Source organism: Tyto alba, unplaced genomic scaffold (assembly GCF_018691265.1).
Source record: "Tyto alba isolate M040663 unplaced genomic scaffold, T.alba_DEE_v4.0 Super-Scaffold_41, whole genome shotgun sequence".
Lineage (NCBI taxonomy): Eukaryota > Metazoa > Chordata > Aves > Strigiformes > Tytonidae > Tyto > Tyto alba.
In genome coordinates, this window is record NW_024881317.1 from 7,771,803 (window position 1) to 7,796,605 (window position 24,803).

Here is a 24,803-nt window from a genome sequence, read left to right on the forward strand (position 1 = left end):
GAAATTGTTGTGTAAAAGTAACTATGGGAAAAAGTAATGTACGCACACTAAAGCAGCTTATGAAGAAGTACCTAAAATTTTATGAAAAGTATCTTAAACTTGTCTTTTTTTTCTTGTTTCAGTGTTCTGAGGTCATGAAACTTAATCCACAGCAAGCTCCATTATATGTGAGTACTAAATTTAAACATTTTTTTCCTTCCTACTATTCACACAAAATGCTTCCAACCCCCCTTTTTTGGAGGTGCTGCTCCTTTTCTTTTTGCTCCCCAAAGACATTACTTGTATTAATTCACCTGCAAATGGTCTGTGGTAACATTCAGGTAAGTCACAGAGCTCCTCTGTCCTTCAAGCAGACAATTTTAAAGAGGTTTTGAGACATGTAATGTTGTTCCTGTGCACACATCCCTCTGCTTTTATTTTTTCCTCCCAAAAGTGTGCTTGAGTGCGTGGCTGTGCTCTTGTGACTTGATGTGTTGAGAGGCAGTAAGAAGAAAATGCTTGTGTGGAAAATAGGGCTTCCCGGTGTGCACTGCTTGCCCACTGTGATAATGTTTTTCTGGTTGGAGTTTTAAACGTGGCAGGGAGGAACTGGAAGCAGTGAACGGCTGGGCCGTGCTGTGAGTGCTGCAGCAGGGAATGGTTTACATCAGTCTTCTGGAAGATTGTAACCTCGATGGCTACATTAATAAGGAACAAGCTTCCTCTCGCTCTTGAATAGCAGCTTTGTTGCAGAACCTGGGGACTGTCAAATTAGACCTGGATTTGTGGGGGTGTATGCATGTGTGTTAAATTTGTGCCAAAGCTGCCAGCCAGGTTTGTAACCGTTTACTTTCCATATTGCCTTGCCCTGCTCAGAGCAGGGTTAGCTGATGAAGCCATCCTGTGCTTATGGTCCTATCCACAGACCTCCCTAAGAAGGGGTAGAGCTGGATGCAAGGGTGGAAAATTTGGAGGGAAAATTGGTCTCAAATGTAGCTTTTAAGGGGAAAAAAGGAAAAAGGATCAGGGTTGGTGATAGACCTCTATGTCGTGAGTGTGTGGTGTGTGTTGTGAATAATGGATCACACTGACCTTTAATGCCATGGAAGCTTTTAAATTCTACCTACTTTTAATTACTAGCTGGAAGTTTTTATTGGAATTTATTCTCTACTTTACTAAGTCTTGTGCTTGTATCAATATTAAAACACCATGTAGGGTGACCTGACTTTGGGAGAATGGCTTTCCTGGAGTACACCACCCCATTCTGTATTTCGAAACTAAATGTTGCCTAAATTTTGTTAAATCAATAGCCTACTGAATGCACCTTGACTTTGAAGAAACTTAATTTAAACTTAGGACACATTAAAAGAGAATGAAACTTGTGTGTAAATATATGATGTAGGTGGTATGGTAGAAACACATGAATGGTAGAAAGCAGGATAAAACTATCCTTATGTCTTTTGAACAGTGTATGATTTAACTAATCTGGAGGCTTTGTTTTCCCAGTCTTATCTTCTGACTTGGTTTATTTTCCCACCGTTTTGTGTGGGTTTGTATTTAATATGTAATATTGTAGTAGTGTACTTAAAAGTCCTTATCCCCACATGATAGTGAGGAGGACTGTCTGAGGTCAAATGTAGCCTGGTGTAAAATAATGATTATATGGCACTCAATATAGTGTTTCTTTACAATGCAAATAAGTTGATGACAACATTGTTAATACATCAATGACTCCCTTTCATCTCTTCCTCCCCTGGCCAGGTGTATACGTAAATCACTTCCCTTTCAAAACAAACAAATTTTGGTAGCTTAAGGAAGCAGGGGGGGTGGGAGGTAGCAAAAAGAGAAACTCAAGGACCTTGAAAATTCAATATTTAGTCTTCCTGTTTGCTCTCAGTAGAAATGCTTTGTACATTTTAAGATCAGTTTTGTTTTTCATGAGGTGTTAATTGACAGCTCAGCTCATCTGAGAATTGTTAGATGTGAGCAGAACATAAAGAAAAATGTATCTTCCTGGTCTTTTTATTTTTTAAAAGGGCGACAGAACAGTTTTGTGGGCTGGCCATTGGTAGGCGAATCCCAAACCTCACCAGGTTCCTTCTTCAAAGTGATGTCAACTCCCTTTTCCATGTATAGGCTCCTTGAGGTTGTTTTCAAATAACTAAAAACAGTATCCTGTGAATTTATCCTCAAGGAGTTTGATCTCTGTGAAGTAAATGACTGGAAATAACAGGCAATACAGTCATGTCAGGGGATCTCCATACACTTGTCTGCTCTCAGGAAAAATTGCTTCCCCCAAATTTCACCCTTTTATTCTTGACACCTTTGCATTGCATCCTATATGCTCTTCTTCTTTTAAGCCAATACTTTAGATTCAAGATTACTTAATTTTGCTAATTTTGTCTATTGATTTTTTTTTTTTTTTTTTTAATCTTGCATGAGTTTCATCCTGAAAACTCCGTTTGGTAGTTGTTTTTATCATGGATAGCATTACTGAGCTCCTTTTAGGAAAAGTAAAAAATGTCATTTCCAGTTCCTGGAAGCCAATTAGAGAGCTAGAGCACATTTTATCATATATGATAATTACCGTTGTCCAGATTAATACCTTACAATTATGAAAAGTGTTTTGGGAATGTGAGATGTCAGTGTACTTGGGACCAAAGTTTTGTGGGTGATGGAAAACATGGTACTTCCACATACGCACTAATAGAGGGATAGAGATTCTTATATTATTCAAGTCAGTGTACATAAATAGAAGATCTCCTGCTGCATCCTTCTTGGTACTTTCTTTTGGCTGCTTGACTTTTATTTGCCTCTTCTGTAAAAATCAGCTGTCTTGCCTCTGCAGAGCTTGTGACCACTGTAACGCCTGTAATGATGAGACTACTGGCCTTTGTAAGTGTTAAGATTAAGAGATAAATTGGAAACCACATCCTGTAATAATAATGAGTGTTGTGTTTTTGTGATTAATAAAATCTGCCCCATTTTAAGCATTACCTTATTTTTTTGCTGGTTTACGAGGTTGCCAGGAACCAGAGCTAAGCATTATGTTGCTGCAGATTTGGGCTGGGACAAGAGCTCAGCCTTTCCTGTGCAAACAGACGGCCCTGGCTCGTTCAGTTGGTCCCCCCAGGAGCATTTTATCTCTCACCCCGAGCTGTTCGTTACCTGCCCTTAAAGCTGTTTTAATGAACTCTTCTGGTGCCGGAGCTTGGTGCTACTCCCAGCAGTGCAGTCATGGGGCAGAGGAGCTCATGCCAGGAGAGATAGGGCAGCGAAGCGTTCCTCAATATAGCACAGGGAAGGTTAATGCTGGTGCTTAAACAGGCTGTAGGTCAAGCAGCTCTCCCATCTGTACCACTGTCAACACGTAATTGCCTTTATAAAAGGAAGCGTTACTTTGCAAAGTCTTTGACTTAATATTGTGGTTTGAATCTGAAATAAAGATGTTCAAACCCATTTCCTCCTTCCTCAGGTATCTCACTGGGGTGCTAACATGAGCTGCTGTCTTGCTGCCGGCAGTGAAGTTCTGAAGAAGTGGGATAGTAGAGTGGGGAAGTCACTGAAAAGGTCTTCTGTGGTTCACATAACTGTGATGGTTTGAGTTCTCCATATTGCAGCGGTGGTCTTAAACTTTGTGATGCAAGCTTGACTTTAATGCAGAGATAGTCTCCAGAGCCGTAATCAGCGTAGCATGGGGAAGGTGTTAACAGAGAATGAGCTTTATCTCTCGGCTTTTCCACTATCACAGGTCAAGGTTACAAAAAGCAACCGTCACTTGTCTGGATTGAGTGTATCTAATTTCTGTTGTTGCTGTTCTCATGGGTTGTTTTCTTCCCACTGTGTAATTATATGGACCATGCTTTACATAGCCTTTGGTGCGACTGTGGATGTTCTGTGGAAAAGGGGCTCTGAAATACAGTCATTAAGATATATTGGTTTCTTCAGGTGCATTTTACTGCAGGATGTGCAAAAAAAAGTCCGTGTGGCTGGACAGGCCTTTGGGTGCCTGCCTCAGGCTGGAGTCGGAAACATCTCTGTTGGTGCACAGATACAGGATTAAATCTGAAACTGGCTTTACTCGCATGCCTCTTGTATTTCAGAGCTGTCCTGTCAATGTGGGAACTCTTATCAGGAACAGCATAGTGGATGAAGGACAGTATTTCAGACCATATTTCTGATCTGCCTGGGGCTTCGTGCTCAGGAAGCCCAGAGTCTCAAACCTGAATTGTTCTGTTTGCTGGCAGGTGTGGGGTGGAATGGTGGAAGGGTTGCAGAAGTCTTTGGTTGATGGGAGGTAGGAAGTTGAGAGCTTCAGTTTTGTTTGGTTTTGTTAAACAGTTGCAATGACCTCACTGATCATCACCTTTTATAAAAGTTGTATCTCACTTTGAACAGAAGTAAAAATTTCAAATTCAGTGTTGTAGGATACTTCCTAGCTTTTGTCAATGTTATTGGAATATCCAGGTCATCAAGGAGTATGTGGATAGGAAAAAAAGGGTTAACGGTGCTCTAAACAATGGAGATTTATTACTAAGTGACCCTTTTCATTGTTGTGATTCATTAAGTTCTCTCTTTAGAAATGTTCTAGTCACTTAACTGTTGCTAACATCCAGGCAAAAGAAAGAAAATGGGAAAGAGCTTTGTAAAGGTGAAGTGTTGTTTGTTTTTTTTATAAATGTTGTCATTAATTGAGAGTCCAACAGAGTATCCATGTGCTGGTTTTGGCTGGGGTAGAGTTAATTTTTTTCATAGTAGCTAGTATGGGGCTATGTTTTGGATTTGCGCTGGAAACAGTGTTGATAATTCAGGGATGTTTTGGTTACTGATGAGCAGTGTTTACACAGAGCCAAGGCCTCTTCTGCTCCTCCTACCACCCCACCAGCGAGGAGGCTGGGGGTGCACAAGAGTTTGGGAGGGGACACGTTGGTGACAGCTGACCCCTACTGACCAAAGGATGTCCCAGACCATATGATGTCATGCTCAGTAAAAGGAGGGGTGCGGTTGGTTGCGGGGCTGCTGCTCAGGGACTGACTGGGCATCAGTTGGTTGGTGGTGAGCAATTGTTTGCATTTGCATCACTTGTCTTTCCTGGGTTTTGTCTCTCCCCTTTTCATTACAATTATTTACTGTTATTGTCATTATCATTATCTTATTTTATGTCAATTGCTAAACTGTTCTTATCTCAACCCATGAGTTTTCTCATTTTTGCCTTTCCAACTCTCTTCTGCCCGTCCTGCTGGAGGGGAGGGTGAGCAAGGGGCTGTGTGGCGCTCAGTTGTTGGCTGGGGTTAAACCACGGCAGTTCAGCAGGAGATTTAATTACAAAAGGATCGAGGATCACAATGTGTGTCCTTATTTCTAACTAAACTTTAATAGAGTGCTCATGAGTGAATGATCAAGGTTGAGTCTTCAGCTGCATACAATGTCCTGAAAAATCGTATTATCGTACTTCAGAAGTGACCTGCATGATTTCTGAATTCAGCCTCTGCTCGCTATAGGATCTTCGTAACATTATTGATCATCTTTCTAACCCAGTCGCATCTCTTGCCACTCTTAAATCAATGTTGTTTTTTTTGGTTTTTTTTTTTTTTTTTTTTTTTTAATTATTATTTTTAGATGAATAACATGAGAGCAGTATTGGATATGAATGAACGTGTTGGGAAAGGACTGGGGTGACATGCAGGGGGGCGAGTTGGAAGCATTAAGTGTCATCTTCTCTTGATTACTACCAAGGCTACAACCTTAGATCTGCCTTTAAGACAGGAATGTTTTTTCATGGTGATAATCATCAGTGGGTGTGAAATGGAAAAGATTAGCAGCTGGAGAAGGATGATGTATTGCTGCAAACTTTTTTCCTTTTTCCTTTTTGATTAAAAGGAACAAACGTGTTTTAAATCACAGCACTCCTCCTCTGCATGGTTTGTCTAAGGTGTGCCCATGTTATTTGGAGTGACAAACCCAAATGTGTCATAACTGGTGATTGCATGGGAGGGCAAACACTTAATTGATAAAAATGCTCCCATTGACTTTGGTCTTTAATCAGGTCTGTGGATGGAGTCTCTTGTATAAACTGCCACTTACGAGCTGTGTAACCTGCAGAGTTCCTCAAGGAGAGTTTTGGTAGAGATGAGAGTTCCCACTTCCAAGCCAAAATGCCATGCAACTTAATGAAGTATGAACTTCAAAAGCCTCAGAAAGAATGCATTGACCCTCTCTTAATATAACCTGGGTTTTGGGTACAGTAGGTCCTCTCTTCTGTTAATGAATGAACTATTCCAGTAGATTTCCCAGTGCGTCCTGCTTTAATCTAAAGTGTAAAGAGAAGGATAATATGCTTATAATATTTTTCTCCTACTTACATATTTCACACAGACTGATGCCCTATTGAAGTGCACCGTGTATTCCTGAGAAAAACAACTGTGATAGTCACGTTTTAAGAAAAAAAAACCTCTGTTTTGAATAAATATTAAAGCATTAAAGCAAAAAGCTCACAATACATAGAGCTTGAGGCTTGTGGCAGCAGTACTTGTCCTAGGTGCTGTGGTTCCCTATGTCTGTGAGTGCAGCGAGGTGTTGTGCAGGCCTGCTTGCCTGGCAGCCAGCTTGTTACGGTGGCCGAAACCACCTCAGGTGTGAATTGTGCACTATTGTTTGCTAGATAATTAATGATCTTCAGAAATCTCTACCAAAGGGACAAAAGGACAAAATGAAATACCTTTAGGATCTTACAGTAAAATGTTGTCAGGAGGTTGGCAGCTGTGGTTTAGTTACTTTTCTACTAATGCTGAATTTGTTTGCTTAGTGGCATCTATAGTGGCAAAGGCCACTGGGATGCCTGAATATCTGAGATCAGTCCAGCAGAAAAAGTAGAACATACCTCGCATGCTTTTGATGTGGGAATTTCTCATGAAAAATCACTATACAGAAGCCCTGTCTTACTTTCTCTCGAGGTCCTTAGGCAAGAGAAGAACCAGCCTTGATGATTAGTTCATGTTTATGGTGAGAGGATCTGATAAACCTCTTGTCTTTTATTTGTTGGGTAGTTGATTTCTTCTTAATGACAAACTAGTTTTCTGCCCCACCTTCAAAATGTCTTTGAATTATGAATGAGTGGAAGGCCTCTGAGCACCTTTTACAAATAATTATTTGCTTGTGTTGCTTGTGGAAGAACCTGCTTCTTGGATGGTTTTAAGAAAGTCAGTTGGGGCACCTGAATAAACTCACTTTTTGAGAGGAGCATATTGTGACTCGTCTGGTTCTGCTTTCATTCTGCAGACAAAGTAGTTTCCTCACTAAACTGTGCTTGACCTCATCTTTTAAGGTTTTGTCATGTAGGTCCTTGATCCAGATTCTTTTCATCTTCCATTTCCCAAATTCTGGTCTATACCACGCAAGAAATAATCCCTTCTGTTGAAACTTATTTCTGTCTGGCAGCTGCCACCCGAGCTCTGCACCACCCCTGGCAAGCTGCTTCTCAGTGCCCATGTACCTAAATGAAGACTTCGGGTTGCACAGTTCGGTTATTGTGAGGCTATTCATTTGGCTTTTTCCTCTTCAGTGAGGCGTTTGCTAGCTCGTGAGATCTATGGGATGTTAGTGTAGGATTCCTTGTGAAATGTTCACTTCTGTGCATTTACTGAAGGCCAGCTGTGGCTGGAGAAGTCAGGAGAGACCGCCTGACCATCAGCATCACCTTCCTCCAGGATAAGCCATTGTTTAAATTATGGCTCAGAGGCCCTTTCTCAACTCTTCTTTCATATTATCTGAAACTAAAAATGCTGGTGATTTTGGTTCAAAGCCCTCCTCCCATAATTACCCATTTGATCTTGTGTTCTTTGTGATCCTGCTTTGTGGGTATGAATGTGCTGGTAAACAATAAATGGTCTAGTTTAAAGTCTGGGATGCTTGTCTGAAATTCTGCCCTTAACTCACCACTACTTTTCAGCATTATGTGTGAACTTTAACTTCTAGAAGAAAGATGGTGAAGCTTGTACAAGGTAGGGGTGGCAAAGCAGAGGAGACAACGATCTCCTCTTTTGGGGAACTATTAAATTGCTTCAGCCTATTTTCTGAGACTGCAAAAGGAATCCTTATACTGTCACACTAAGAGTTTTATTAAAACTGGGTGAAATAATGTGTATGTCTTGAGCTCTGAATTCAGGGATCTTTATCGTGGTAGCTGATACCTGGAAAGACACTAAGAGATTGTGTCCCATCCCCAGCATTGAATGATAGTGTTGCCTCCCCTCCTCTCAGGAGGAATGAGCGAGGGAGATCAGGACTTGGTGTTTAAGAGAGTGAAAATACTATTCAACTATTCTTCCTCTGTGGAATGTATTTTTATAGAGAGTTCATAAACATTCTTATGTTACCTTTAGAATAACCAAACACATTTCCCATCTCATTCATCAGGATACATGTCTCTACATTATTTTCTGTAACAAAGTGCTGACAGTCATTTTGTTAGACCAGAGGCAGTTCTGGCAGCAAAGCTGATGAGAGAGGTGTGGTTATGAGCATGTTGATTTGATGAAAGCATGATGTTTTCAAATAACCTCTCAAACCTGCACTCAACCTGCACTGCCTCCTGTCTGCTTCTGAAGGTTGTGCTGCATGCAGTGTCTCTGCAAATGCTCGTCCTCCGCCTTGCTCAGTAAAGCAATTCCATATTGTGGTTAAATGGAAAATAAAATAAACTGTGATTAATTGTTCTGTGCGAAGATGGATGCTGTGCACTGCCATCATGTGGCAGTTCTGTTGCAGGACACGTTTTCAGCGCTGCTTTCTGCAGGGCTGCCTTCATTTGTATCTTTGTTTCAAAGTGTTTCTTCTAAGCATTTCAAAAGTTTCATCTGTCTAGTAGTTGTGGTTGCGGGGGGGGGGGGTACTTCTTCAGTAAGAAAATGGTTATAATGGTTTCTATTCTTTAGTAGCAAAAAATGTCTGTATCATTCATTACAGTAGCCCTAAGTACTGTAGTTGTGAAATATTTAAAGACTGGTGAGGATATTTTGCAGCTGGCAGGAAAACAAGTACTCTGAAACACACTGTGAGCTTTGTCTCTTTGAGGGTTTTGCTGTACTGTAGAGGAGGCTGAAGTACTAGGAAAACGCCATCCTTCTGCTTTCTTTTACGGCTTTGGATCTTAATGTTCAAACCTGTCTATTTTTCTTTTCTTTAAGACACATCAAGGCTATTTGTGAAAATACTCCAGTAATATGAGATTGTTTCAAATCATGTGTCATATGTACTTTATCTTCCAGGAACTGTGACTCTTTCTACCTCTCTGGTGCCAAGAGAATAGCTGAATTTCTGTTAGTCGCTGAATACATTCAGACTGCCTCCGATTTGTCACAAGCACTACAATTTTTTTGCTACTGCTATGTGAATAATTAGTAATTAATCACTCAAGCAGCTGGTAATAAAATCATCCGGTTCAATTCTCTAACAGTGAAGATCAGAAGAGGCTTTAGGATGAGGCCAGAGCAAGACATTCCCATCAATTTGTGTGTATTTTATAGGAATTGATTGTAATAGTTTCCACAATTTCTGAAAAAACTCTAATAGTAAGATCAGTACTTGTTGTGGAAACTGGATGGCACTGGAGAGGATACTCGGCTATAGAGAAAATCCCCCTGTCTTTCATCTTGTCTTCATGTTCATGTGGTGGCATTATATAAAGACTTGCATAGTTGAGAGGGCAACCCCAATGTGTTACTGCTTGTGTACCTCCATACCTGCTTTGTCTCTGTATCAGAGCTGTTTGGGGCTTGTGGTGGAAGGGGTTTGGGGTTACTGTCAATACTTGCTTATTCAGGCAGTATAGGCCACGGTGACTGAGGACAGCAAGCACACAATGTTTTAGATGAGTGGTCTGGCTAAGACTAAACTGCCAAAATGAATGAAAAATTAAATCAATATTTTCTTCACTGTACTGCCAATTTCACCCAAACAATAACATTTTCATAGCAGTTCTTCCCTAGATGTTTGCATATAGCACAAATGGTTGAATGGCACTTTTCTCATCCTTTCTATTTTCCTCCTTAACTTTCCTTTTTGCTATTTTGCTGTTAATCTTATTGTTAATTTTATTGTTAATTTTATCACGTCTTCTTGTATGCTAAAAATTACTAGAAATTACCTTGGCTTTTCAGTTTTGTGAAGGCTGTCTGCATAGCACAGTCAGGCACCAAGCAGATGCACTAAGCATGTTCTGAGCAAGTGCTGGTGATGTAAGTGCAGCAGAGCATGTGGAGCCCCATGCTAAGGCAATGATACAGCTAAATTAGCTATTAACAGCCCAATCTAATAACCTGCCTGGCTCTGTAGCAAAGTGGTACGTCATGAAGATGTACCCATAAAGATAAATCATGTGTCTCTTTCAGCACTAACGAGATCTTGTTACTTTGATGGATTGGCAGTCTGTAGAGATCTCGTTCAAGCTGCCTGGATTAATATGCATGTAATATTTATAATAGCATCTTGACACTCAGTAAAGATTCATCTCTGAGCTGATTGATTTGGAGACTGACAGAGACATGCTTTGTTAAAGATGTGGGATACTAATAACGCATTTCCTCAAGTGTACTCATTTCTGCAGGAGTTTGTGCTGCTCGCATGGGTTCAGAGTAGGAAAGCCATCCCTCACGCTTCTCAAACCATTTATTTCTTTGCAAATAAACTCTGCTGCAGGATTAGACACCTGGACTGGCTTGGGACGCAGTGTAGTTGTGAGATTGAATTAATAAATCAGATGCAATGATGCTGGGTCCGCAGGCAGAGGCAGGTCAAGGGTGCCCATGCTGTGTTTTTAGCTCAGGTTGCACTCAGGGTGGAACTGTGGGAGCCAGCTTGGTCCTTGAGGCAACAGTTCAGGGCTGTTTATTGTAGATGTCCATGTTTTCCCACATATTCCTTTTATCCAAAAAGTCTTAACTAAATGGTCTTTTGATTTTGTATCTCTACTTTACACTGCGTCAACTTTTTATCCATCAGTGTGCTAAGTTAATCTTATTTTTGGACCAAGTTCTTTCTTACCTTTGAGGGAAGAAAGTGGTGGAGAGCAGAAAGTTATTCTGCATATATGTCAGTGTTTCAGGCATGGCTTTGTGGCTAGCACTGGAGGAGAACGCTTGGCTCAGTGCAGCGCTAATGAAATATGGAAGGTATCACCTTAGGTTGCTATGTGGGCTGGCAGAAAAACATGTACCATTGTTCTGCTCTTTTGGTGGCCTGTGGGCAAGACATTATGGTCTGCAATTGTATTTTCCTAAGGGTAAGAGGCTGCTTTGCAAAATCTGTCTTTCTCATCACAGAGGGGCTCAGTATCCGTGCTGTTAACCTGAAACCTGTCACTGGCAGAAATAATAGCACTGCTGTTAATTTCAAAGGGAAATAAAGTTAGGTTTGGAGATTGATTTTTTTTTTTTTTTTTTTTTTTTTAAAAAAAAACCAAACCCACAACATTGGAGTAATTCTTGTCGTCTTTTGTACTTTTTTTTAAAAAATTATTTTAAGAAAACAAAACACATCTCTGCTTCATGCTCCTTTAAGATCAAGGAAGCTGAAGTCACTGACTATGAAAAAGGACCCAAATCTACCCCAAACTTGGCAGCTTGCCATTCTATTTATTTCTGGAGTCTCTCCCTGGAGGTTTTATCTGCAGGAGGTTGCAACACTCTAACCGAACGACATCCATCTTTCTCCACGCTCCTGACCCAGGTCACTGCCTTTATCAAGGGGGATATCTCCAGGCGAGGAGGGATTTCTAGAGCTGCTCATGTTCAGACAGATTCCACAGCCCTACCTTTGTTTCTAAGGACTGGAGTTCTGCAGAATAAACTGTGTTTGATGTGATTTTTTTTTTTTTTTCCCCCCTAAATGCTCTTCTGAGTCAATACATAGTGGCAAAATTGAGGATGTCTGTAATGACTGCTGTTATCTCGCTGTAACAGATACCTCTGACCTCCTCCACAGTCTGTTCCTTTTATATACATGTGCTGAGAGCTTTCAGAGTAAATGGCCACATCTGCAGAAGGGAATGGGATGGATGTTTCAAGTTGTGGTGTTGTGGCATCTGGGAGTGAAGTCTTAGGAAGCAATTTAGAAGCCCTAATAATGTTCCCATGAGAGAAAATGCATTCAAGATTAAGTGAGGTCCACTGACAAACTCACCCCATTCTAAGGCAGAGAGGAAAGGGGACTCAGCTGGATGTTTTGAAGGCAGTACCCATCCCCAGGTTCCACCCTTCAGGTATGGGCTGCTCATTGGCTTCGGTTAACCTGGGTACAGCAGCCTGGAAGAGTTTGCTGGACGCAGGTTATTTACTTGCGTGGAAGATGATCATCCCTTGGTTTTATAAGCCAGCAGTGACAGCACTTGGTGCCTGTATTGCAGCTGACTGGCCGGAGTGCCTAGTCAGATCTAGAAAAAATGGGATCCAAGCCTTTCTCAATCAAAAGGGTTATTCCAGGAGATGAGAGCACTGTCATGTTTGCTCTAAAAATAGTTGCCCAAACCCGCATCTCCTTTTGCAGTCAGGAGCCCGTGCGGCTGCGCCTGGTTTTGTTCTGCATGGAGATGTCCTTGTGCCCATGTGCTGTGTGTGTCCCTTCCAGATGTGGATCTCCAGGGGGTTAAGCACATGCTTGCACCAACCGAAGTAACCTTAGATGGGAGGGATCTTCCGAGATACTCAGCAGAGATGGGGACACTGTCTGCGTGCGAAAGTTTAGCTGTTGATCTTGCTGTGTACTGGCAGAGGTAGATGGTAATGGATCATTGAGCATCTAGATAATTGCATTTTACTTTTTCTTGTGGGATGATTTCTGCTACATTTTCTAAGCAGCCTTGCAGTTTCCTTTTCTATCCTCCAGCTGATTTGCGAGTATTCTGCAGTTTTCAATTTGAGGTAGAATTGTCTCAACTTTCCCTTTGATTTTGTCTGACTTAATTATTGTCAGTCTTCCACTTTCCAAAGAAAACGTCATATGATTGAAAAGCCAGATGTCCTTTTAAAAGCCATTTAGATGAAAAATACTCAGTGTATTTGAACCACAATTCCCATTTCATTGATGGGGAAACTCGAAGTGCAGGGATGTGAAAAGGCTTGCCTCCTGCTGTAATTACAGCCTGATCCTGTGTAGTCTGTGTCAAGTAGTAGCTTGGGTAACAGCAAGTCCAACTCCACCTAAAAGTGAATAAAGGTACCAATGAGCCTGAATTCCTTGAAGGAGGAGGAAGAAACCACAACTGTGAATTTGTGCTGTCATCCTGGGTACAGTGCAGCTCTCTTGGGTTCTATTTAGAGCTTCCAAAAGGGGAAGAAAAAAAGTGTTTCAAAAGCATATTTCTCCTTTTGTGTCCCAACATAATGCAATAAGCAATGACCCAACAAGCATCTGATTCATGCTATGAATAGTGGAAACTAAATGAAACTTGTTACAGTGGCAGGTTACATTTACTCATCTAACCCAGCACCTAATCCAGCCTCTTTCATAAAGCATCGTAACACCAACATCTACAACAGCTTTTAGAAGGAGATATATTGGGAGAAAGGTTTCTTTCCTTACATGTGAGTCTCTATCTAGCTCATGGACTTTGCATTCAGTAGGATTGCACTGCCTGGGTTTTTCCTGCATGAAAATACAGCCGGAGATGGCAGTGGTAGTCAGCAGCAATTTTGCTTTTCTGTGTAGAACAAATTAACTGTTACTGTTTGTTAATGTTTTCTCATTAAAAGCAGAATGCTGAAGTAATGCTTGAGTGCCTCAGTATCTAACGCATGCTTCATTTTAATAAGTATTTATAGACTGTGTGTGTGTGTGGGGGGGAAGTCAGAGTGAATGGTTAATGGGTTAGATAACGTACTTCATAATTCCCACTATGAAACATGGGGGGAAAACCAGCTTAGAAATCACATGCTTCAGCTATAAAAGTGCAGCTTGTCTTATTTTTTGTTCTTTTTTTCCTCTTTTTTTTTTTTTTTTTTTTCTTTTAGAAACTTTAAAATATGTTAGCCAGCATGCTAAGAATATTTTTCCCATCACGGTCCATTGTAGAGAAACGTACCTGTTGCTGATATTTCTGCTGCCTTAATTAAGACAAAGGTTCAGAGATGTGCCACTGTAAAGTTCCTTTCTGAATTGTTTCATGGTGGTTTAAAGCCCAAGGTCAGGCTTAGTTTTTCCAGTGCATCCATCCCTTGGCAAGGCAGACCTGCTTTCTCCCTTTGGTTCGGGGAAGGGAATATATTTAGAGTAAAGAGCCACGTCCACCTTCTTTACATCTCATTACAGCTATCTGAAACCAGAGATTTTCAGATCTGAACGAGGGAGAGTGTGACCTCTTTCATGAATGGACCAAAATGGAATGTTTTCATTTCCAATGGGCTTTAAGCCAAGTAAATATTAGTCCATCCAAACTAGTTTTGAAATTAAATTATTCTTATTTGTTGGAGCATTCCAGAGAATGGCTTTGATCTGTCTGTACTTTCACCAAAGGGATATTGGCAGGCTGGCCTTCCATTTCTAGCCATTTGGGATGAAAGAGGGGTTATAATAACCACCTTGTGTGGCAGTGATACTGAACAGATGACATTTTTTGGACAATATTAAATGAATAAAGGTAAACATACATCAATTAAAATGTTTTTGGAGTCTGTATGCAATAGGGCTGTTGAAAAGTCTTCTATGTGGGTTGGAGGAATCTGGCTGCATTTGTGACTGATTTTCTTTAACTTCAAAAATGTTGGAAAGAGAGCGATTAGTTCTGTGCATTATTTCCTTTCCAAATAAATAAGTTGTTTGAATATAACTTTTTAAAAATCACACTAAAATTGGCAGCAGGCAATTAAATTGTTAACGACGGGCAAGTAGAGATGTATGTTGAAGGAAGATGGTCCTTCTTGTTTAGTGCTTTGCTCTTTTGCTTCTGGGATCTCAGCTCACATCATGCACATACATGAGCTGTACCAGGCACAGCACAGCTAAGAGGTAGCTGAGATGGCACCTGTAAGTAAACTGAAGCACACGGCCGTTAAGTGGCACATTATTGCTCTTGATATTTGGAGATAACTTAAAATTTCAAGTAAAAAACCCCAAAGATCCTAAATTATCATGATAAGGATATTGTGCATTCCCCTTTAGTCTTTTGCTGAAGGGTCCCCCAGAAGAGGGGGAGGAGGGTAGTGGAGACTGTCCCACCATAAAGTGCTACTTAGACACAGCTGAAAAGCCCTTTAAATTGGTATCAGCTGATGATAATCTGTGCTCCTCCTACACTTAAACAATAACTGAAATAAAGTGAATTAAAATACAGAGAGTAGAATAATTTGGTTGGAAAGAACTGCTGGAGGTCATCTGGTCTGACCAGCCTCCAAAGCAGAGTGACCCTCAAAATTAGGTCAGGTATCTGTATAAGAAGTTCAGCTATCTTTTTTTAAGTCTCAGTTTAGACAAATTTCCGTTTATGTGGAACCTCTGGTGTTGAGGTTTCTTACATGTATTTACATGCTTTTTTGTCAATAACAAAATATGCAAATCAACTTTTGCAGTAATGCTGCAAATTAAAGTGCTTTTCCTTGAAATGTGAGTAGTTTGCATGGATAAACAGGTGTCTTCTCCCATGCGCTCTGTGCGGATTTGCTTTCCTTTTGCAGGAATAGGACTAGCTGTACTCGATTTCTGAGTTAAATAGAAGAAAAATCTCCTTTAACAGATACCATTTCAGACAACCAGCTGTGTTGATGAGTGTCCTGAAATGTCACCTGCGCTTAAAGTCCATTTAAGTAGTTTGTATGTTCATGCCTTAAGGGAGGAACAGTTTGAACAAAGGCAGATGTAAAAACCAAAGCACAAAGGGTTTGTAGGTTAAAACTTCAGCTTTTGTTTTTTTGAACATCCGCTCAAAACTGGATCCATTTGCTTGAAAAGGAATATTTAGTTTTCCACTCAGCATGTGAACTAGTCATGCTTGAATTTAAAGCTTGATTTATTTCTTTTTGCACCTGTTTTTATTTTAACACTGACTATATACAGTATATACTTTTGCTACATGGTTCCTTTCTCCCCAGCTGGAAGTCTGGTCTGGTATTATCACATGAGACCTTCCTAAAATGTGCATTTGTAACTCCGCAACCTCTGGAAATGCAGACTAGACTCTCTGTTCCATTTATCTTTTTTTGAATTCATGGTTCTTTCCTGTGTGTTATAAGACTGACCCATATATTTGTTTTTAAGACCAGGGGCTGGTTGTGTGCTGCACTGCAAAACCTTGTTTCTATCAAAACAAGGTGCAATCCTGCCCCTGGCAAGAGGTACCAGACAGGCCAGATCAGAGGAGAACCGGACATGAACTTGGAGGAGGCAGCTGTGGTGGTGGGGCACAGAAGGAGCTGAGATGAGGGAGGGTGGGGGAGACGTGAGGCAGCGATGCTAATGCAGCACGGGTGTACGTGAGGGCTTGGAAGTCTGGGATTTTTCTGCAATATTTATATTTGACAAAGAGAAGGGAGAAACTGAGGGATCTTAAGGAGAAGGTTTTAAAATAAATGTCATGCGTATTCTATTGGATATGCAAATTAGAATTATATAATCTGCAGCAACAATAATAATAATAATAAAATCTTTTCCAGGTTTGCAGCCTTAACCATATGCTCAATGGGGTGGTGGCAGAGAGCTGGCTAATGCAGCTGCAGTGTAGAACTGGGGCATCCAACTGGTTTTGATCTTGGTAGAAAAGGGGCAAAAGGTCATGTCACAGTCTGTTGTTCTCACTGTCTCATAGTTTATATAATTCTTCAGGCAGATAAATGATGTATGGTGACATCAAATGAAAATGCTTCACTTAGTTCTGCAGTAACCTCAGGCCATCCTGTTTCCTTGCTTTCCCTTCCCCATGGAAAACTGAAGTTGGTGGGTATCGCTCCTGTTCTTGTCCATGCAGGTGTATGAATATCAGGAGTATTTACTGTATCCTGTGCTGGGTTAACGATGATAAACATGTGTGCCCTTTATGAACATAACTGTTGCTGATAGAAAAGATGAGCAAAAAATGAGATACTGAAACAAAGCCTCTCTAAAACTAAGGAGGAATATTCTGCCAACAGATCACAACAGATTGCTTTTCAAGGCTTGAAGAACTGCTGGTTTTGATAACATACAGAGCTTTACAGATGAGTGAGAAGAGCTACCGCTGTCTGTAGAGCCACAGTTGTTTTTTTGTAAGGAAGGTGGAAAAAATCTCAGTGGATATGAAACTTTGGTATCTTTGTGCATTTATAAATTTTGGATGAGATGCATTCAATGCTTCAGTTGGTTACACTGGAACTGTCAACATAGTGGCTGGCTTGGATGGGGGAAATGTGAACGCTCAAGCAAGATTTGGGGAATTTGTTCAAATTTATGAAGACAGAGGCAGTTTTAGGCCGCTATGCCAATTCTGTTGTTTTACCTATATGTATGTGGGGGGATAAGTGTATATATGCATGTGTGTGTGTATAAAAAACCCTGTGTGGGGTGTGTGCTCATGTTTGTCAGACTTGGCGTGATTTCACTGTATTAAGTTGCTATTTTGAATATACCCTTGAGATTTCTACATATCTCTTCCCAGAGCTGCACTCAACGTATTCGCTAGCTGGTTGGCTAGCTGTGGTGCTAAGAGGCATGCTAAGGATGACTTGCATATTTGAAAATTAGGATGGGCCCCAAGTCATGTGAAAGGAGTGTATGAACAGGGAGTGGGAGTCTTCTAGGTAGAGAAGTTTTATTTTATATCATGCATTTCTTGCAAATGTAAACCTAACCTTTTTCTTGTCCTTTATCGTAGGGTGACTCTGTTATTACAGTGCAGCTGACTGAGGAAGATAAAGTTGAAGATGATGTAGTTTTTTACTTGGTCTTCACTGGGTCAACTGTCCAACACTGCACAAGCACAAGAAAGATTAATCCTGGAAGTCTGGAGACAATTTCTCCTGGTAAACAATTGCCTTTCTTTGCATATCAGTGTATCAGTCTATGAAATCTGGTTAATTCAAGTGGACCTATATGTAATGCTGTTTTATTGGTTGTCTTTTTCCTCATTTACACTTTCAAAGTGTGTAAATGTGTGGTCTGGATGACTGCTTTTGCCTTTTAAAAATCTCTTGCTTAGTTTTGCTAGAATTGTACAACTCTGAAATTATTTAATGTGCAGCTATGGGATTCTGTTGTAGAAACCACACGGTTATATTTACACATATTAAAAAGCTTCTAAATGCGAGCGATAATGGAAGACACATTTGCCAGGTTGGAGATGCTATTGACCAAATAGTGTACAGCCCAGTAAGTCCTACCTAGACATAGGATCTGCTTCACTTGGTGAGGTTTATTGCTGTCATCCTGGTGAAATACAGCCCTTCTCCCCTAAATCCTATCGTGCAGATCAGAGCCAACACGGTGTTTCATGTGGCGGTGGCAGGCAGCGTATGGTGCTTGGTGCCACCCCTCCAGCACAGTCGGTTCAGGCGGGGTGGGTTGCCACATTAAAGCCCACCTCTCTTTATCAACCTTCGTGCCGCTTACAAAACAAAACAAATCGGCACAGCATTTTCCTTTGGTGACTTCAGGACCGTGGGAATGAGCATGTTCCAGGCTGCAGTCCTTACCATTAACCTTTCATTCTGACTTGTTGCTATGCAGCACATTGATGCTAGTGTGAGAAAAACGCCTGACATTTTCTCTATACATAGTATTGCTTAAGTGATCAAGTGTATTTCTTGGGTTTGCTTTTTATCTGTCTTGTAATTATTGTTTTATAAGAGATGCACATGAAGTAAAATTTGAGCTAAGGAGCTTATCCTCCTGGGAATGAATGGCTAAAAGTTGGCCACTGTATTTTTTCATTTCCTCCTCTTTTTGTGCTGTTCGGGTTGTTCAGTTGCCTTGGGAAGAGAAATCTTTTTACGGTTACTGACGACTGGAGCCCCGTGCAATCAATTAGATTAGTGCTTATTTTCTCCCAGAGGAGGGAGAAGGGGTGACTCCTTCCCTGCCTTTGTGTGGCGGGTGCAGGGCTCTGCCAGCCCCGCTTGCAATGACCTCACCTCCCCCTCGGGACCATGGCTGTTTCGCCAAGAAAGGAACTGAAAAGCTTCAGTGTTCCCCTTCAGCCTGTGCGGGAACCAGCACATTTGATGGGATTTCCAGGCTGGAGAGATGCTTTCCTATCATTGCTGGCCCTAATGGCCTCGGAGCAGTGGTGGATGCAGCTGGGGTGGGGGCTGCTGGAGCGATGCGCGGGGCTCTGCCTGTCCTGCCCACCCCAAATACAGCTGTCCCTGGGGAGAGCTCCCTGGGGCTCGTTTTGTCACTATTAGTGGGAAATCTGGAAGGGACAGGAGGGAATTGCTCTCAATTGTTCCTTTAGTTATAATGGGCTTTTATTTTTTTTTTTTTTTTTGACCCAGTAGAGTTGTGATCTTGTGGCATGGGATGGGAATGGGTGGTGTCCCAAAATGCAGCTTGTATCAGCAAAGATTTAACAGACCTTTTGGAAAGGTGGTCCTATTCCTGCCTGACAGCACTGTCCGGGGCTGCGGTACAAGGGAAGAGGTGACATCTCAGATGTAAAGCGACTGTTCTTCTGTGCTCATACCTAATTTCGGAGAAACTACCTGACAAAAATATACTTTGATGGTGAAGGGAGTGGTGGGGAGAAGCAAAATGGGAAAAAAACAATTTTTTTTTATACCCTCCACTGACACTGATGCATTTGTCCAGTGTTGCTTCAGCACTGACTACTCTGATTTCAATAAGAGCATGACTTATTTCAGCCCAGCTCTTCCTCCTCCTCCTTCCTGAACTTGACAGTGAATTTGTAATCATGTGTTTACACTGTATATTCGTCCAGTTGCCTTGGAGATGGTTGTGGTGACTCAGAGCTGGCGTTATTTGACCTCACTGTGGGATTAGCCATGAACAAGAGACTGTGTGGGAGACCAGCCCTTGTTTAAACATCCAGGCCTGGGCACTTAGCAAGTGCTCTGCTAGGCAACTCTTGCAAACAGCTTTGAGCCAAAATCTCATCCTTCACTTTCAGCTTTGAGCATCTTTTGTTTGTCCCTGCAATGCAAGACATGTTGCACATCCCTGGGAGCACAGCTGCTCCTCGGGGATGGCTCAGGTGGATGAAGGAAGGGCTGATTCACTCCGGAGCATACTTTGCCTGCCTTGAACCTCCTCTGCTTCCCTCCTGGGCTTGGAGGCTCTTCCCTCATCCTCATCCCAGGTCCTCAGAGTTTCATATGGTCCTCAGGAGACTTCAGATGAAGTCCATCAGAGGCTGAGGTGAAAGGGGTAACCATAATTCTGTTAAAGCTAATGTAAAAACAAAACCAGACTTTATTTTTCTTTTCTTGACTTTGTTGGGAGTTGTGGTGATGTATGGAGGCGTAAAAACCAGAAAGAGAAATGTTTTGATTATGTTTGCTGCTAAAATTAAGTAGAATGTCGTAGCAAAGCTTTCAAAGGAAATTACATTAAAAATAAATCTCAACAACATAAGGTGGTTTTAGTTTAGAAATTAAAGAAAATGGAATGGAAATTTAAATTGTCAGAATACCTTCTAAATTCTCATTGTGTGTGAAAATTCTCTGTATTCTGAAAGACTTTACCTAAATAAAAGCTTAGAACTGCAGCATCAAATGACTGCTACATTTTTTATAATTACTACAGCAATCTGCCTCTTTCTTATGCTGTCTTTATCATCAGCCTTAAACACTGAATATAGTTAGCAGTACTGTTCCAATGTAAGCTTTTATTTCTGTACATAATAGAAGAAAAGACTTCTGATTGTGTATTTATGAGAGCAGCTTTTTTTACCTGAAGATATGGTTAAATGTAGATTCAGCAGTCATTCAAAGGACAAAATACTACCTGTATTTCTGCACTTGCTTGGAAGGATGGGATGAGTGCCCTACTGACTGTGTTAATTTAATGTAAATGATTCCCCTTGTAAGAAACAGATTCTTATCTGAGCTGACCTGTCATAACGTGAAGTATCAAAATAAGCTTCTGAAATACACAAATTAAGCAGTAGATGATGCTTTGTGCGCTTCCAGTAGCTACTTTGCCAGCCTAAGGATAAACCAGGTTACATCTTCCAACTAAGTTTCTGTTTGCCTTGGTGACAAGGTACCAAAAGCTTATTTAACTATTGCTTTACTGTCACTGTTACAATGCTTCAGTTTCTAAACAATTTGCTTCAAATTCTCCCTAATTGAAGTTTTCCTTGATATTAGAGTCACTCTGTAGTTCTGAAGAACAATTTCAAACACTGTCTTGCCAGATACCATATTAAGGTCCATTGACGTGGCAGGCAGCGATGTAATGGCACTGAATATTGCTCAAGTTTGGGTATCATTAGTTGCCAAAGCTTGGTTGCTGGAATTTGGGTATTAAGAAAATACCAAAGGTCTGACAAGGGAAGGATGCAGAGGGATGATACCAGCTCTGCTGCTGTGGCTAAACTGTTGTTGCTGCTGAAATGTACTGTTGGGGATGGATGCGTCCACTTATGTCATGGATGTTCATCGTATTTAGTGTTGGTCATAAACTGAGCTTTTCAGCAAGTCCTTGTTACTGTAGTAACTGAGACTGTCATAATCTTTAAACTATTTTTTGCCTCCCAGCATCTCTGCAGGGCAGGGAGTGTAACTGAGACCCTGAGTGGGCAAGCAGATTGGATATGGTAGTATAGAAAGTCTGTGTTAATGCAGAGAAGTGAAACTTCATTGCAAGACAGCAGCCTCATCACCTGCCTCTGCTGCTACAGCAGCTTTCTCCAGCCTCAAATCATGATCCAGCAAACAAACCAGCAAAAGAAGGAATGACCTCATCCCTGTCCACATGAGTCAAAAGCCCTGACCATAGCCTGTCATGGAGGCATCTCAGCATCTCGGTGTTGGGAAGCTCTTGGGAAGATCTGGGAGAACTTTCTTGCAGGAGAAAGCCCCCAGAGTGAGCTGGCATGCTGGGAGCTGGTGTACTGGTGTGGTGCATCTAGTGCAAGTTTGTATGCCATCACAATAATGGCTGCGTTATTAGGCACACATTTTACTTTGCATTTAAAGACTGATGTGTAATATGTGGGAGATGCAGAAGAGCTCAGTGGAGATTTGAAATTAAATTTCAAACAGGGAGAGACAATGTAGTACTGTAAACCCAGAGCTGCAGCAGCTCCTGATCATGTAAGTGAAGGGTAAGAAATACCCTGTCTGTAAACCAAGGCACTGAAACAGTAAGTAAGGTAATTTTGTGAGGTATAATTGCCTTTGTGTGTACTATTTCAATGTGTTGTATCACTCTCAGCCTTTGCTCTGTAATACCCAACTTTTTTCTTGTTGGTTGATCTCAAATAGTGCAGGATTCTTGTATGGGTTCCGAAGGGGAGGAGCAGCAAAATTAGAGGCAGATAAGGGGCCTGAGAGGGTGTCTGTTTGCTGGTAGCTGGTTGCCAGCAGTTTCCACAGGGCTGAAACACTCGCATTTACTCCAAATGCCTTGACTCAATGGGAGCTTTCTCTCCATGCTTAAGCTAAGGTGGAGAAGCAGGTTCAGTCTTTAACTTGTTCTTAATTCCATAGTTCTGTGGGTTGTGGGTTTTTTTCTTACTTTTTTTCCTGCTAGTTGAAACGATAGACCAAAATTAATTTAAATTAGCTTGGAAATATCTACATTTCAAGCTTTTCTTTTACTGTGAAATCCTTTACATATGTTCATACTTTATTCTCTTCTACCACAGACTGTGTTTTCCCCTAAGAAATAACTTTTCATAGAAAAAGTTATATTTAATGAATTACAATCTTTGTGCTGGTAGACCAAAAGGGTAAACAAGTTGCATAACAAATGACCACTTGGCAATACCAGTTGTGCATTTGAAAATACTCTTAATTAAGAAACAAAAAAAACCCCTAAAATAGAATAAAACAGTGTAGCCAAGAAGACTTTTTGCAGTCCATCCTCTTTGGTGTACTTAATTGCTCTAGGCAGTGTAATTAAAAGGAAATTATGCCAGTTCTAGATGACATCAGTCACAGGAAAAAGTGATTGACTCTGTATTGAAATTATTTAAGATGTAATGTATGGGGTTTTACACTTCTATAGATTTTTCAGGACATCTGTAGTATAAGGGCCTTTAAAAAAAAATCTTTCCACACTCTACGTATTAATAGTTGAGGTTTTAAAAGGAAAAACAAAGACTCCTGTCTATTGCTGGTGCTGTGCCTATGTATTTCATAAGGTTTCCTGTGTTGCAAGAGTGAATACAGTAACTGTGTAAATCACACAAACGCACTTCAAATATGGGCTCTGATTTTCAGTACCAGAATTTGGGATTTCTGAAGCAGAAAAGAAGCCCTTTTTGGATGGTCACAGAAGACCCCTTGGCTCCCCTGTCCATGAGCCACCAGATGGCAACATCTCTTGGATGAAAATCCAAGATACTCCATGAAATTCACCATATTTGTTGTCCGGCTTTCCTGTCCTGCTTAAATCACTTCTTATAAAGACCTCATTCAACCCATCTCCACTATGGTAACTCAGAGGATGCAATTAGCACTGGAGTCCTTTGTCACCTACCAGGCAAACCCAAACATGTGCTTCCAGCAGGGCTTTAAATAACCACCCAGGCTGGGGGCCCATTGTTTGATAGCTCAGATGTAAATTCTGAAAATAGGAGGTTTGGACAGGATTTCCACTTTTAGTGGAGTAGGAAATGAAATCATGTTTTAGTAAAGCTCTGTTTAGGGGTGTTTTGTCTCCATGTGCACGTTGTTTAATGAGAAAAAGTCTGAAGAGTTTTGCTGCTGCCCTTTTAACTGCACCCCAGATCAAAGACACAAGTACCAATTAGATGGACAGGTCTAAGGCCGTACATCAACTTGTCTGCTAAAGACTTACAGCCCAATCTCCACATTTTCTCCTGCTCATTGTTTTACATTGTTGTCGTGTAGAGGAGGCAGTGCTATCATACTGATGCATCTCATCTTTTGGGGATAAGTACAGAGAGACCAGAACCCCATGTTTTAAATTTTTCCTCTTTTGTCTTCCCCAAAGCCAGCTTCACGAAGTGGCCCAGTAAGGAATTCTGTAGTTCAAACATGGTTGTCTCATTTAAAATAATTTTTAAACTGTGGTTTTACATGAAGATGAGCAATTTGCTTTATCATGACAGAAGCAGACACTGTGCCCATCTTTTCATAGACTGAAAGAGTTTTTTAATTTCTGCATTTTTCCTGCAGTATGTTGGCACTTCTCAAAACAGATCCAAGTAGTGAATTGTTTCCAAGCTAAATTTAAAGTAACTGAGGAGCAGTACGAGAAATGGGGTAAAATGCAATGCAGGAAGAATTAAGGGCTGGGTTATTTGACTTTTATTGCAGTTAAACCAGCATATAAATGACCTGATTTTGTACTGTGGCGCAAAAAAAAAAAAAAAAAAAAAAGTGTGAAGAAGAGAAGCCTAGCCATACACATTAAGTTATTCTGTGCAGTCTGTGATGTCAGCAAGGTAGAAACACAGTCGTGTTTGTCAGAAGAGTTAAAATTCAGACTGGGATAATACCAGTTTGGCAGTGTTCAGAATTTCATCATTTGCTTTTCATTGCTATTTTGGCCAAAGGCTCTGATTTCTGGAGAAGGCTGAAGGCAAACAGGAGGGATGCTGGGGAGCATCATGAACCTGACTGCGTTGCAAAGCATGGAGGTTTCTCTTTCTTTCTGTGGGTGTGCTTATCTGTGTGATTTATTCAGTTACATGTGTTTTCAGCCTACCAAAATGCAAA

At 41.0% G+C, this 24,803-nt stretch overlaps 1 protein-coding gene across 9 annotated transcripts in view; it reads left to right on the forward strand.

Annotated features, from left to right (window-relative positions):
- AKAP13 (A-kinase anchoring protein 13) overlaps window positions 1-24,803 on the forward strand; it is a 217,662-nt gene that overhangs the window by 63,986 nt on the left and 128,873 nt on the right. For all 9 annotated transcript variants that reach the window (XR_006166569.1, XM_042803861.1, XM_042803860.1 and 6 more), the window contains 2 exons: window positions 123-167; window positions 17,810-17,957. Coding sequence is in view for 8 of the 9 variants with exons in the window: in XM_042803861.1 (XP_042659795.1) it covers window positions 135-167; window positions 17,810-17,957 (181 nt within the window). In the remaining variant the exon portion in view is untranslated. The remainder of the gene's footprint in view (window positions 1-122; window positions 168-17,809; window positions 17,958-24,803) is intronic.